Here is a 12,667-nt window from a genome sequence, read left to right as displayed (position 1 = left end):
TACAATATTAGGAAATGCAGAAGGTTCTGCCTCCCTCCTCATCCAGTCCTTAAAAGTCCTGTCTCAGCTGAAAGCTCTGTGCTCAGCTGGCAGTAGGTGTCTTTCTATTTATAATGCTCAAAGGTACAATTCTGCAGTGAATATCCTTTTAAATTGGAGTGGGCTTTGAAAAGGCAATCTAAATTAATAAATGCTGGTTTGCAACACCTTTGTCAACCTAGGAACAAGACATTCCCCTCTGCAGATTTACTGGAAGCTATTTTATTAGAGTTAAGAAGATAACTATTTAAATAAAAAGGAAACAGATGCATTTGAACAATATTCTTTGACATTTTGTGTCTTGGTGCAGAGGTTAGCAGGTGTGCTGAATGTGGAATATCCTGCTCAGAATTCCAGCAAAGTGGAGGCTGGAGCACTGTGTTAAGATTTTGTGAGATGGGCAGGAAGAAGGATTATGTGTGATTGGAGATTTGAACAGAGCCACCAGGGAGCTAGGTTAAGGGATTAGGGAGATGCAGTCAGATGTTATTAGGCCAACTAAAAGAGCTTGGGAGGGATGTAGGGTGAGTGGAAAGCTAAAAGGAAGCACAGTGAGTCATTCTAAGTGGATAACTGTCAAACAACTGTGTGTAGTGCTATTGACGAATGTATGTGGCTGTGTATGGTTTTACCATAGAATTTTATAACATGTTCGCATATTTGAAAATATGCATATGTTGTTCAACATACAGACAAGCAATGAAAACCATTTATTTCAGTAATCTGAGCATGTATACTTTATACACCCATTTTAAAAATACACACACACACACACACACACATTTACTTGCTGAAGTCTCTATGTACACGCATAGGTCGACCAATTTTAAAACATACATGCGTCGAGGAAATTAGCCAGTTTACAGATTAGTACAGCAGTTTGCCCAGTACTTCTCCAGGTTATCAAGACCTTTCTGGTTCTTCAGCTTCAACTCCCCTCCCCCCAGTCCGCCCAGAAATCCCACCCAATCAGCACTGCACAATAAACACGTTTAATATCACCAACACCAGATAATTAGCAAGTGACTAATATGCAAGGAGGTTGGAAAATGTACACGTGTTTTTTATAATAGCAATCTGCATGCGTTAAGTATTGATCCAACTGAAGAAAGCCCCTAGACTGCATCTTTTTTTTATATGATAGTGCTTATATGTGCACGTAAAAGTGAAAATGTGTATTTTTTATTTTTATAAAATACGGAATACGTGAGTAGAGGTTACTGACATGCTTATATTGCTCATTTTTACATACATAACATTTTGAAAATTAAGGGGGTAATTTTCCACAGCAATTGCACGCATGCGATAGCTAGCTCGTGGTGGAGTCAACCCCGGTTGAGGAGGAGTTGGGGCGGCAGCGGGGCTGACGCCACGAAGACCGCGCCAACAGCGAAAGGTAAGCACCCTTATCGCTGCCAGTTTCGCGCCGAATAACTGCACCTTTTATGGTGTACACCTTTTATGGTGTAGTTATTCGGTGTGATGCCGGCAGCGATCGCACTGCGGAGGTGTGATTGCTGCCTGCTAGCGCAGGACCGCCCCCCCTTTCCCTCCCCAGCCTGGCGGTATTAGTAAATCCAGCCCTAAGTGTGTAAGATAAGACTGGTGGGAAAAGATGATGGAGAAGAAAGAGCGATATCCAGAGGTGGTGGTGGGGGCGTATTCCAGATGAAGGTAAATTTCCTGAGTTGGTAGAGGAGGAAAGCAGCGCTAATAGAAGGAAAAAAACAAAAAAAAAGAAAAACAGGTGGAAAAGGAGGTGAATGAAGACAAGTAGAGGGCTGTAAAAGAGCAACAGAAATAAAAGCACTTGGTGAGTAGGAGGCCATCCCATATAGGTGATATTGGCATTGTATGGAAAGAAATGTGAGGCTAAAGAGTAGAAATTCAAAATGTAGTAAAAATGATTGAGGAAAGAGTGGAGGGGAGAAGGAAGTAAAGGTAGGAGAAGAAAAAGCAGTTCTTATAGATGGTTGCCACTGTCAATTCTTGCCCAATCAGTAATAACAATATTTCCGTGAGAGAGAGAGAGAACTAGAGAGATGCTCCCAGCTCTGTCTCCAAAGACCAACTAGGAAATCTGCAGAATCTCTCTGAAATTCCAGATGAGGGGGACGAGTCAAGGTTGGATCTGGCGAGCCTATGATGCCCACACCTTCGGAAAATGTTAAATGTACATGTGTGTACCTGCTGAATATGTAAACTATCAGTTTTAATCATATTCTAAACTGTATGGAGAATGCGTAAAACATCAAATTTCTCCTTAAATTCACCCTCTTCCATCGTCTCCTGAATTTGACAGAACTGAGCCATCAGTAGTTATAAGGACATTATTACTGAATGAGAAAGTTACTGTATGTAGATGTATAGTACTTTTGTTGCAGAGATACCTCCATGCAGAATTACAGAATATCTCAATTGTGTAGTATGGTTGAAAGAAGGTGCCATATTGATTTGATTTCAATTAGATCACTTTTATAGGGAGTTCAGAAACAAATGAATTGATGCATATAATATACATTCATTCATTTAACTTGGAAAACATAATTAACTAGCATTCTATTCTACGGTGTGTTTTACTTTCCTTTTATCTTATCACCAGAAACATATAATCATCCAAATATTCAGAATTTAAAGATGATACAAATAAATGGACTGGTGTCTTCTTTCAACCACATTAAATGCAGAACAATTCAAAAAAAGAGATGGTAGTTTTGAGAGTTCTTGGTTCATTGCTGCTAATTTGGGTTTGCCACATATGCAGGAATGCTATGGATTGTCCATGGACCTCGCCAACCACACAGAAGTGACAGTACTCCTATTGCTTGGATTTCCCAGTCCTCGGAAACTGGAGGTTCTGCTGTTTATGGTATTTGCCGTGGTCTATGCCTTGACTCTATTGGCCAACTTTCTCATCATTCTGACAGTAGCGGTGAACTGGCGTCTACACAAGCCCATGTACTTCTTCATCAGTAATTTGGCATTCCTAGAAGTATGGTACACAACAGTGGTTACACCCAATATGCTGGCAGGCCTTCTGATGCATAGTAAATCCATTTTTGTCACCAGCTGCATTATTCAATTGTATTTCTTCTTTTCTCTGGGGTCTACAGAATGTCTCCTTCTAGGTGGCATGGCTTTTGATCGGTACCTGGCTATATGCAATCCCTTGCGTTATGCAGTGATCATGAACGGTGGAACCTGCTGGAAATTAGCTTTCACCTGCTGGATGGTGGGCTTTCTAACTATGCTATTTCCAGTAACGTTGATGTTCCGGCTATCCTTCTGTGGTTCCAATGCCCTAAATCACTTCTTCTGTGATGCTGACCCCTTGCTAAGACTCTCTTGTACTGATACAAAGATAATCGAGATGATAAACTTTCTCTTAGCAGTAACAGTAGTGATAAGCTCATTTAGCCTGACTATAGTGTCGTACCTCTGCATCGTTATAACAATACTAAGAATCTCCTCTGCCACAGGAAGGCAAAAGGCCTTCTCCACCTGTGCCTCCCATCTCCTGATAGTCAGTATATTTTATGTGACAGTTAGTGTCATGTATGTCAGGCCATCTGTGCGCTATTCAGTAGATATGAATAAGTTGATATCTGTCTGGTATGTGATTGTCACTCCATTGTTAAATCCTTTTATATACACGCTACGAAACAGAGAAGTTAAGGATGCCATAAGGCATATGTTGACTGGGAAAACACATTGCAGGTTTCAGTGGGCTTGATCACCCGTGCTTTGTCATAACTCCAATAGAAGAAAATAAGCTGTTATTGATTCAGGTTCTACATCCCAAGCTCATTGACAGAGAGTTAGCAAAGTGTAATGGGTAAATTGTACTGAAGCTTAATTTTGAATATATGGAACAAGAACTAATTAAAAAAATGAATAATGGTTTTTTAAAATTAAATAATAAGATTCCACATATATAGCATGCTCATTTTACCATGAAATACATTGTGGATCAGGTCATTACCAGCAGACTCATAGCCACTGGACAACTGTTGCAAACGAGTTAATCACAGGTTGCTTCTGCTGGAAACTTGCTTTAAACATATTAGTATTGACTCATGTGCAGTCACACCAAAAAAATAAAAAATAAAATAAAGAGCGAACAGTTGAAGAAAGGTAACAGAGAAGGGTAATGCGACGGTGAGGTGGAGGCGGAGTTCAGGAAGAAAGAGGTTGCAGTCAAAGAGGAATGGTGTTGAGGGGTACCAGGTGGTGGTTGAGGGGGAGAGAGGACCCACCAGCTGCCGTATGAAGCATAGGGTCAAGTGGAGCAACATTCCCTGACGAACGACATAATCTGAAATGCGGCCTCATTGGGAGGGCAGTAAGATAGCCAGCAGCCCATGCGGTGCGATAATGTTATCATGCGTTGCAGTAAATTCCAATGCGGTATCAGCAAAATTAGCCTAACCACGCCCCCCCTTTTTTTTTTTATCACGGTCACTATTTTTGATATATTTATAGCAAAATGATGAATCTAGGTTTAAGTCTGAACCTGAGGCAATGGAGGGTAAAATGACTTGCCCAAGGTCACAAGAAACAGCAGTGGGATTTGAACCCTGGCTTCCCTAATTAAGTTTTGGGTTGTTTACAAAAAAACCCAAAAAACATCTGTCTTGGATTGCATTCATCTGGTGTAATCCATGCAGAAATCAAAAAAGAAATAGATTCACAGTCCAGAAATCTCAGTACGTGCAAGTCTTCACACCCTCCAAATACACTGCTAAACGCTGCATCACTTATAGCAATATTGAATACGTTTGCTTGGAACACAATCAATTAGTTAAATTTTCTGTGATCTCTTGGATTCTACAGATGACCCTGATTCATATGCAAATTGACATTGCAATCAGCTAGACTATTTGGGGTGACAGCTTGTTCCTTTGTTTATAATATCATTTATTTGGTGCTATTATTTTTTTTTTTTCTGTTTTTCTTCTCACTCTTACCTCCTTTTACTTTTTTTGTGGACCTCATTCTGTGACTATTATGGGTTTGTTCTTTGACAGGTTATTTTGCTTTCTTTCTTTTTTTTTTTTTGTTTTGTATTCTTGAAGTATTCTGACCTTATGTTATATTATTCTGTGTAACTAACATACCATACATGAAATGTTTAATAAAGTTTTATATTTTAAGTGAATGATTGCCTATGCTTCATAGGTGATAAAATTTCCCATATTCCTGGATGCAGTTTCTGAAAACATAGATCAGAATAAGAAATAAAAAATATTATGAGATATTCATGGAGGATCAGAGAGAAAAAATAGTTATTGTGCTCAGGGTTCTAGGTAAGGAAATAAAACACACCCAGTTGATCAGATTTGTTTGACACGTTCTTTCTCTAGTAAAACTATTTTGATTGGGGGTCCTGCAATATACTACATGCTAGACACTTCAGCACCATTGTCTTCAGGAGGGTCTCCATTAATTTTTCCCAGGATCGAGGTTAGAGTGACCAGTCTGTGATTTCCATCCTCCTCTGTTTAACCACATTTATCAACGGGGACAACATCCACCTCCCAGTAGAAGCACACCATTTTTTTTTTACTTTAAAACATGTATTACCCACCCTTCCTATGCTCAGGGCGGGGTACAATAAAACGCACACATTATGAGTTACAAATAGTAAATCAAAATACAGCAAAATACAATACAAAGAAGCGACTGAGAGGAGGATCTTAGTGATATGGCAGGAGTATGAATTTTAAGAAACAGATGAGATCCAGGGGGAGTGAATATTATAAATAGAGGAATGTGTTATTATGGCTGGCTTGTATTGGATGCAATATAGAATAAGGAGAGATTCCAGTACAGGGAGTAATATGGTCACAAACTGGAGCTCCTGTTAAAAGCCTAGCAGCTGAATTTTGTATAATTTGTAGTGAAAGGGTAATATAAGTGGGAAGACCAATTAGGAGAGAATCACAATTGTCAAATGCTGGAAAATAAGAGAGATTGTAAAACAGAACGAAAGTCAGTCGAACTAAGAAGAGATTAGAGATGTCCAAGAAGTCTTCATTTATAAAAGGAGGATTGAGTGAGGGCTGTGTGACTCCTAGGTTATGGATCTTTTGAGAGAACAAAATTGTCTGATAACTAAACTGAAAAATATTCGGTGACATTTAAAATTGGAAAACATGATACAATAATGATTTCAGTTTTGGAAATATTGAGGGCTAGTTTGTTGCGATTTAGCCATCCTTGGATAGTTGTTAGACATGAGACAAGGACAAATTCTGTTTGTGCCCATGTCTGCTTGAGAGGGGAAAAAGAACTGTATGTCATCTGCATAAAGTTTGTAATGAATGCCAAGATTAGATAGAATACGGCCTAGGGGTGTTAGATAGATGTTAAATAAGGCTGCAAAAAGCGCCTATCCTTGAGGGACACAAGAACCTAAGGGAAAACAGGATCCTCTGGCAACGAATTCCGGAACTTAATTATTCGTTGATAAAAAAAACATTATCTCTGAATAGTTTTAAATGTATTACCCAGTAACTTCATTGTGTGTCCCATGGTCTTTGTAATTTTGAAAGAGTAAAGAACTAATTAATATTTACTTATTCAATTTCACTCATTATTTTATAGTCCTCTATCATATCTCCCCTCAGCCATGTCTTCTTCAAGCTGAAGAGTCCTAACCTCTTTAGTCTTTCTTCATAGGGGAATTGTTCCATCAGTTTTATCATTTTGGTCGAACGTCTTTGTACCTTTTCTAATTCTGTTATGTCTTCCCTGAGATGTGGTGACCACAACTGCACACAATGCATTTCTTTTTTTTTAATTTTTTAATTTTTATTGAACTTTAATCAAATTACATTGAAAACAATGTTTTTCAGAAAAATACAGAAATGAAATATCATTCTAATTATTACACCATGTTAGGAATATTCTAATTATCTGAATATTATAAGAATAATAGGAGGGAACACAAATATTAAAGCTGTTTTCAAGAAAAATTCAAACAAACTACAGCACTGTAGTTATAACATGTAACTTATTTCATTTGCCAAACCCCCTTAGAGATTATTTTAGGAGTGGGAATCTAAATACACTCGTAATTGCTCAGACTCAGCAATAATATATCTATGATTTTGATATACTATAATACAACGACATGGAAATCTTAAGAACTTAGCTCCTCTTGAAATTACTTTGCTCTTCATCATCAGAAAGGACTTCCTTCTTTCTTGCATTTTCTTTGCAATATCTGGAAACACTCTAATTTGTTGACCGTAAAACTGTTGATTCTGGTTGTGAAAGAATAATCTAAGAACAGCGTCTCTGTCTGATATCTGTGTAAAGGACACCAACGGAGTTGCCCTAGAATCTACATTGGTCTCATATGATTTTTCCAATATATCCGTTAAATTATCAGAGGATATTTGAAGTTGGTCCTGTTTTCTCTTTTCTTCATCTTTAGAGGGCAAGTAAAATATTTTAGAAATTGGCGGGTTAGACAATTCCAAAAGTCCCCAAATATTAATTAGATAGCTTTTAAGAAGGTCCTTGGGTGCCATCCACCTGGTCCTTGGGAAGTTTAAGAACCTCAAATTAGGTCTTCTTAGCTCATTTTCAATATATTCCATCCTTCTTGAAGTCAGGTTTTCAGATTTTATTCAGATTGCATTGCACTTCTTTGATATTTTTTATCTCAGTCACAATCTGGTTTACCCTTGTTTCTACTGCCCAAATCTTATTTTCCATTCCCTGGACGTTATTCATATTTTCCTTTACAACAGTAGTCAATTCATTTATAGCTTTATTCATGGTGATTAATGCCTTCCAGATTTCTTCCAGAGTGATATTTGCTGGCAGTTTTACAGGAACATTAACAATTACTTGTAAATCAGGTTCCTTACCTCCTAACTCCAAGGGATCTCTCCCCCCTCGCTCCAAACACCGTATTTTCTCGCTCTTGCCCGTGGAGCCCTGGTATGAAGGACTCTCTGAAGTATTCGGCTGACTGCCTACACTTCTCAGGGCTAAAGAGGTCCTTGTTGTCTCTTGTTCCAACGACGTTTCCAAATGTTGTTTCTCCCCTCCACATAATACATTTCTATTCATTGGTTTGCTGCTTTCATAGTATATTGGGGAAAAAATAATAGCATCAGGGAATGCCTCAAGAACCATGATCAAGTCTTCTGGGCAGGACACCTCAGTGACTTATCAAATGTGTCTTTCATGATCTGTTTAACTTTCTCATTTCTTAGAGTATAAATGAAGGGGTTTAGTAACGGAGTTACCACAGTTTTTAACACTGCCACCATTTTGTTTAGACCTATTGAGTTAATGTTGGGCATCACATACATGAAAATGCAATTTCCATAAATCAATACCACAACAATGAGATGGGAGGCACAGGTGGAGAAGGCTTTCTGGTGACTCCCAGTACATGGGGTCCGCAGGATAGTGGAAATGATACGCATATAGGAAAATAAGGTAATAAACAAAGAACTTAACAATGTTAATTAGGCTAAAATAAAAATAACCATTTTAAGGGATTGGGTATCAGAACAAGCAATCTCCATCAAAGGTGCCGTGTCACAGAGGAAATGATCCATGATATTAGGACCACAGAATGATAGCTGCATGATAAAAATGGCAGGAATTGTAATCAGCAGGAAAGAGCCTCCCCAACAGATGAGGATAAGCGATAGGCAAACTCTACCACTCATGATGGTCTCATAGTGCAGTGGACGGCAGATCGCCACATAGCGATCTTAGGCCATGACTGCCATGAGAATAAACTCTGTTGTTCCTAGGAAGAAGTAAAAATAGGCTTGTGCAAAGCAAGCAGCAATGGGAATAGATTTCCTCTCTGACAAGGTGTCCAGCAGCATCCTGGGGACAATGCAGGTGACAAACCCAATCTCCAGGAAAGATAAATTGCTGAGGAAGAAGTACATGGGCGTGTGAAGGTGGGAATCAATGTATACCAAGGCGATGATCAAAGTGTTCCCAGTCAGGGTTAATACGTACATCAGGAAAAGGATGATGAAGGACAGAATCTGAAGCTCAGAACTGGCAGGAAACCCAAATCCCAATAAAATGAATTCTGTCACTCTACTTTTATTTCCACATCGCAGGTCTGATGTAATTTCCATCTACAGAAAGAAATCCAAAAATAAAGGTAAGTGCAAGTCAGGCAGCTGCACACTGAGGGGCAGATTTTATAACATGCGCGCGGGCATATGTGTGTGAGTGCTACCCAGCATACATGTGTGCGCGCTATCAACAGCTTCAGCAGTCTCTGAAGATGACCCCTTTGAATGGGGGGTGCTATACATTCAGAATTCAATCATGTTAAGGAAAAAATGTTCCTCAAGTAGAGAATATATTTTCAATTTATTTATCTCATGCTTAGGTCAGAAATGGTTAGGCATTCATGTCGCAAAATCTCAAGGAGTTTCCTTGAAGAATTTAAATATCACTAGAGGAGCAGGTTTTAAGTGCATACGGGAGTGTCTGAGATATGCACACTGTATAATATCCTATATAATGTCATAATGCTAAAACGCTACTATGTTGAAAATACACCCTGCGATTCTTCTAGATATGCGAGAATGTTGTTGGGTAGATTTAAGCATATTGTATATAGTGGGCACACATTTGTGTGCATGATACAAAATACATGAGCATGAGTGCACATGCATAAGTATAAGGGCATTGGCACACATATTTTGAAGTTATTCTCTATATTGACAATTCAATTGTATATATTGTAACAATTTTCAAAAGCACGTTTATATGCGTAAAGTGCATTTACACATGTAAAATCCTCTTTTAGGCGTGTAAATGTTCTTGAAAATCAGGCTCGGAAAACAGAGCACTGGCTCAGTAATTCAACCTTGCTTATCCGCACAGCAGCACTGCTACCGAGTACTGGATAGGCTCTGATGTCATTTCTCACATCAAGGCAGCACAGATGATACATGGGGTATGGTGTTAAATATCTGTGGGCCACAAAACAATCTAGATTTATATTGACAAAACTGAAAAATCATATCTCTGTCCTGCTCAGATACAAATGTAAACAGGAGGCTTGCTCTCGTGGAAATGTTATCAAATGAAGATTCAAGAAACGTAGACAGGTAAGGACTTTGCCCCTGGAGCTTTACTTTTTCATCCATTTTGAAATATTTAAGTTTCTCTTCTGGGGGAGGGGGAACATAATTACGGGATGCTCTTCCGAGACTTGGAGTCACCATGAGGACCAATTAACAATACAGAGTTTGGGACAGCTTTGGGGATTTTGCGGCTTTCTTCTCTATAAAAACCAACGTAGGCACTTGAAGAGATTTCAAATCTAACTCAAGTTTTGATTGCTACTTCATTGATTTATTGACCTAGGTGAGATATTATATAGAAATATATTGGCAGTGACACTTCATCTCTGAATCTTCTAGGGTAGATCTCAGGATTCCATGTTCTTGACCCTGTAAGAAATCAAGGTAAGTATTTTGTTGAGGTTGGCTTTAGCAACTCCATACTGCAGTAGAGGGATCCGTGGGGCTGATGTATAAATTTGGGGTCTGGAACATAAAAATACGTAATAAAGTAACAATTACTGAACAAGGGAAAAAATTATTAGATATAGAAACTAAGGTTAATAATTTAACAACTAATGTTCAAAATATACAAAGTGTTGAGGCTATGCGTGTGTCAGATAATTTATTTATTTATTTATTTAACATTTTTCTATACCGACCTTCAAGGTTGAATACCATATCAGGTCGGTTTACATCGAACAGGGGTAGATCAGTATAACGTAACATAACATAATCATAATATGATTTTGCACAATGAAATAGAGAATTTGGAAAATTTACTTCGAATTAAGAGTTTACGTTTTGTTAATTTTCCTTATACAAAGTTATTGTCACCGCAGGAGATGTTTATTAAATATTTAAAAGAAATTTTAGCCTATAAAGAAGATGAAATTCCTTCTATTTAAAAAATTTACTATTTTCCTGTAAGATTGGCTGATAAGCCTGGAGGACTGGATGATTTACAGTCCCCAGGCATATCAACATTTTTGGAGGACTCTTTAGATCTAATAAATAAAAGAACAACTCTGTTTGTTTCCTTTGTGAAAGAGAGGGATAAAGAGTGTGTATTTGAAAAAGCCTTAAAAAACCGTGAGATGTATCTAAAGCTACGCAAGGTCGTAGAAAACAGTTTCTTATGTTGAAGGCTAAAACACTGGAATTAGGGGCAACCTTTTATTTAAAGTTCCCCTGCCGTTGTTTTGTCAATTATCAAGGGAATAAGTTTATCTTTACCTTACCTTCTCATATGGAGAATGTTTTAAGGGATAAAGAATCAGAAAAGTTAAATCAGGCATTAATAACAGAAATGGGTTAGAAATACAAAAAGAAATATGATCCTTTTCTCTTCTGTGATCTTTTTTTTTTTTCTTGGATGATTTTTTTTTTTGATTAAGGTGGCTCCCTTTATTGGATAAATTTTGCCAAATTTGATTATTATTATGTTTTAATTTACCTGAGTTAATTATGATGTGCACAATGTATTTACCTTATATTAAGTTTGGAAAATGATATCACTTGATGTGTGATTTTGAAAATCAATAAAGTATAAATTATTAAAAAGAAATACATAATAGATATTTCTAATAGATAGATATAGAGAGCTAGATAAAGAGAAATAGATGTTGTAGCAGAATACATATTTTATGTATAAATATAACATTTTTTTGTTTTAATTATTGAAAAATTTTGATATACAATATTAGGAAATGCAGAAGGTTCTGCCTCCCTCCTCATCCAGTCCTTAAAAGTCCTGTCTCAGCTGAAAGCTCTGTGCTCAGCTGGCAGTAGGTGTCTTTCTATTTATAATGCTCACAGGTACAATTCTGCAGTGAATATCCTTTTAAATTGGAGTGGGCTTTGAAAAGGCAATCTAAATTAATAAATGCTGGTTTGCATCACCTTTGTCAACCTAGGAACAAGACATTCCGCTCTGCAGATTTACTGGAAGCTATTTTATTAGAGTTAAGAAGATAAACATTTAAATAAAAAGGAAACAAATGCATATGAACAATATTCTTTGACATTTTGTGTCTTGGTGCAGAGGTTAGCAGGTGTGCTGAATGTGGAATATCTTGCTCAGAATTCCAGCAAAGTGTAGGCTCGAGCTCTGTGATAAGATTTTGTGAGATGGACAGGAAGAAGGATTATGTGTGATTGTAGATTTGAACAGGGCCACCAGGGAGCTAGGTTAAGGGATGAGGGAGATGCAGTCAGATGTTATTAGGCCAACTAAAAGAGCTTGGGAGGGATGTAGGGTGAGTGGAAAGCTAACAGGAAGCACAGTGAGCCATTCTAAGTGGATAACTGTCAAACAACTGTGTGTAGTGGTATTGACGAATGCATGTGGCTGTGTATGGTTTTACCATAGTATTTTATAACATGTTCGCAATTTTGAAAATATGCATATGTTGGTCAACATACAGACAAGCAATGAAAACCATTTATTTCAGTAATCTGAGCATGTATACTTTATACACCCATTTTAAAAATACACACACACATTTACTTGCTGAAGTCTCTATGTACACGCATAGGTCGACCAATCCTAAAACATACAT

At 37.7% G+C, this 12,667-nt stretch overlaps 1 protein-coding gene and 1 pseudogene across 1 annotated transcript; one reads left to right on the top strand and one right to left on the bottom strand.

Moving 5' to 3' along the window:
• The first annotated feature begins 2,821 nt into the window (after positions 1 to 2,821).
• LOC115077386 (olfactory receptor 6B1-like) lies at positions 2,822 to 3,772 on the top strand. Its single transcript, XM_029579675.1, has one exon. It carries the CDS (start codon positions 2,822 to 2,824, stop codon positions 3,770 to 3,772), a length of 951 nt encoding a protein of 316 aa, XP_029435535.1.
• A 4,420-nt stretch (positions 3,773 to 8,192) lies between these two features.
• On the bottom strand, positions 8,193 to 9,164 carry LOC115077385 (annotated as a pseudogene).
• Positions 9,165 to 12,667: the final 3,503 nt, after the last annotated feature.

The sequence above is a fragment of the Rhinatrema bivittatum genome, chromosome 16 (genome assembly GCF_901001135.1).
Source record: "Rhinatrema bivittatum chromosome 16, aRhiBiv1.1, whole genome shotgun sequence".
Taxonomy (NCBI): domain Eukaryota; kingdom Metazoa; phylum Chordata; class Amphibia; order Gymnophiona; family Rhinatrematidae; genus Rhinatrema; species Rhinatrema bivittatum.
The sequence above is the reverse complement of the archived record's forward strand: the minus strand, read 5'-3'. Positions and strand labels throughout refer to the sequence as shown.

Coding starts and splice junctions, on each gene's coding strand:
- LOC115077386 (XM_029579675.1), top strand. CDS start 2,822: ATGGACCTCGCCAACCACACAGAAGTGACAGTACTCCTATTGCTTGGA.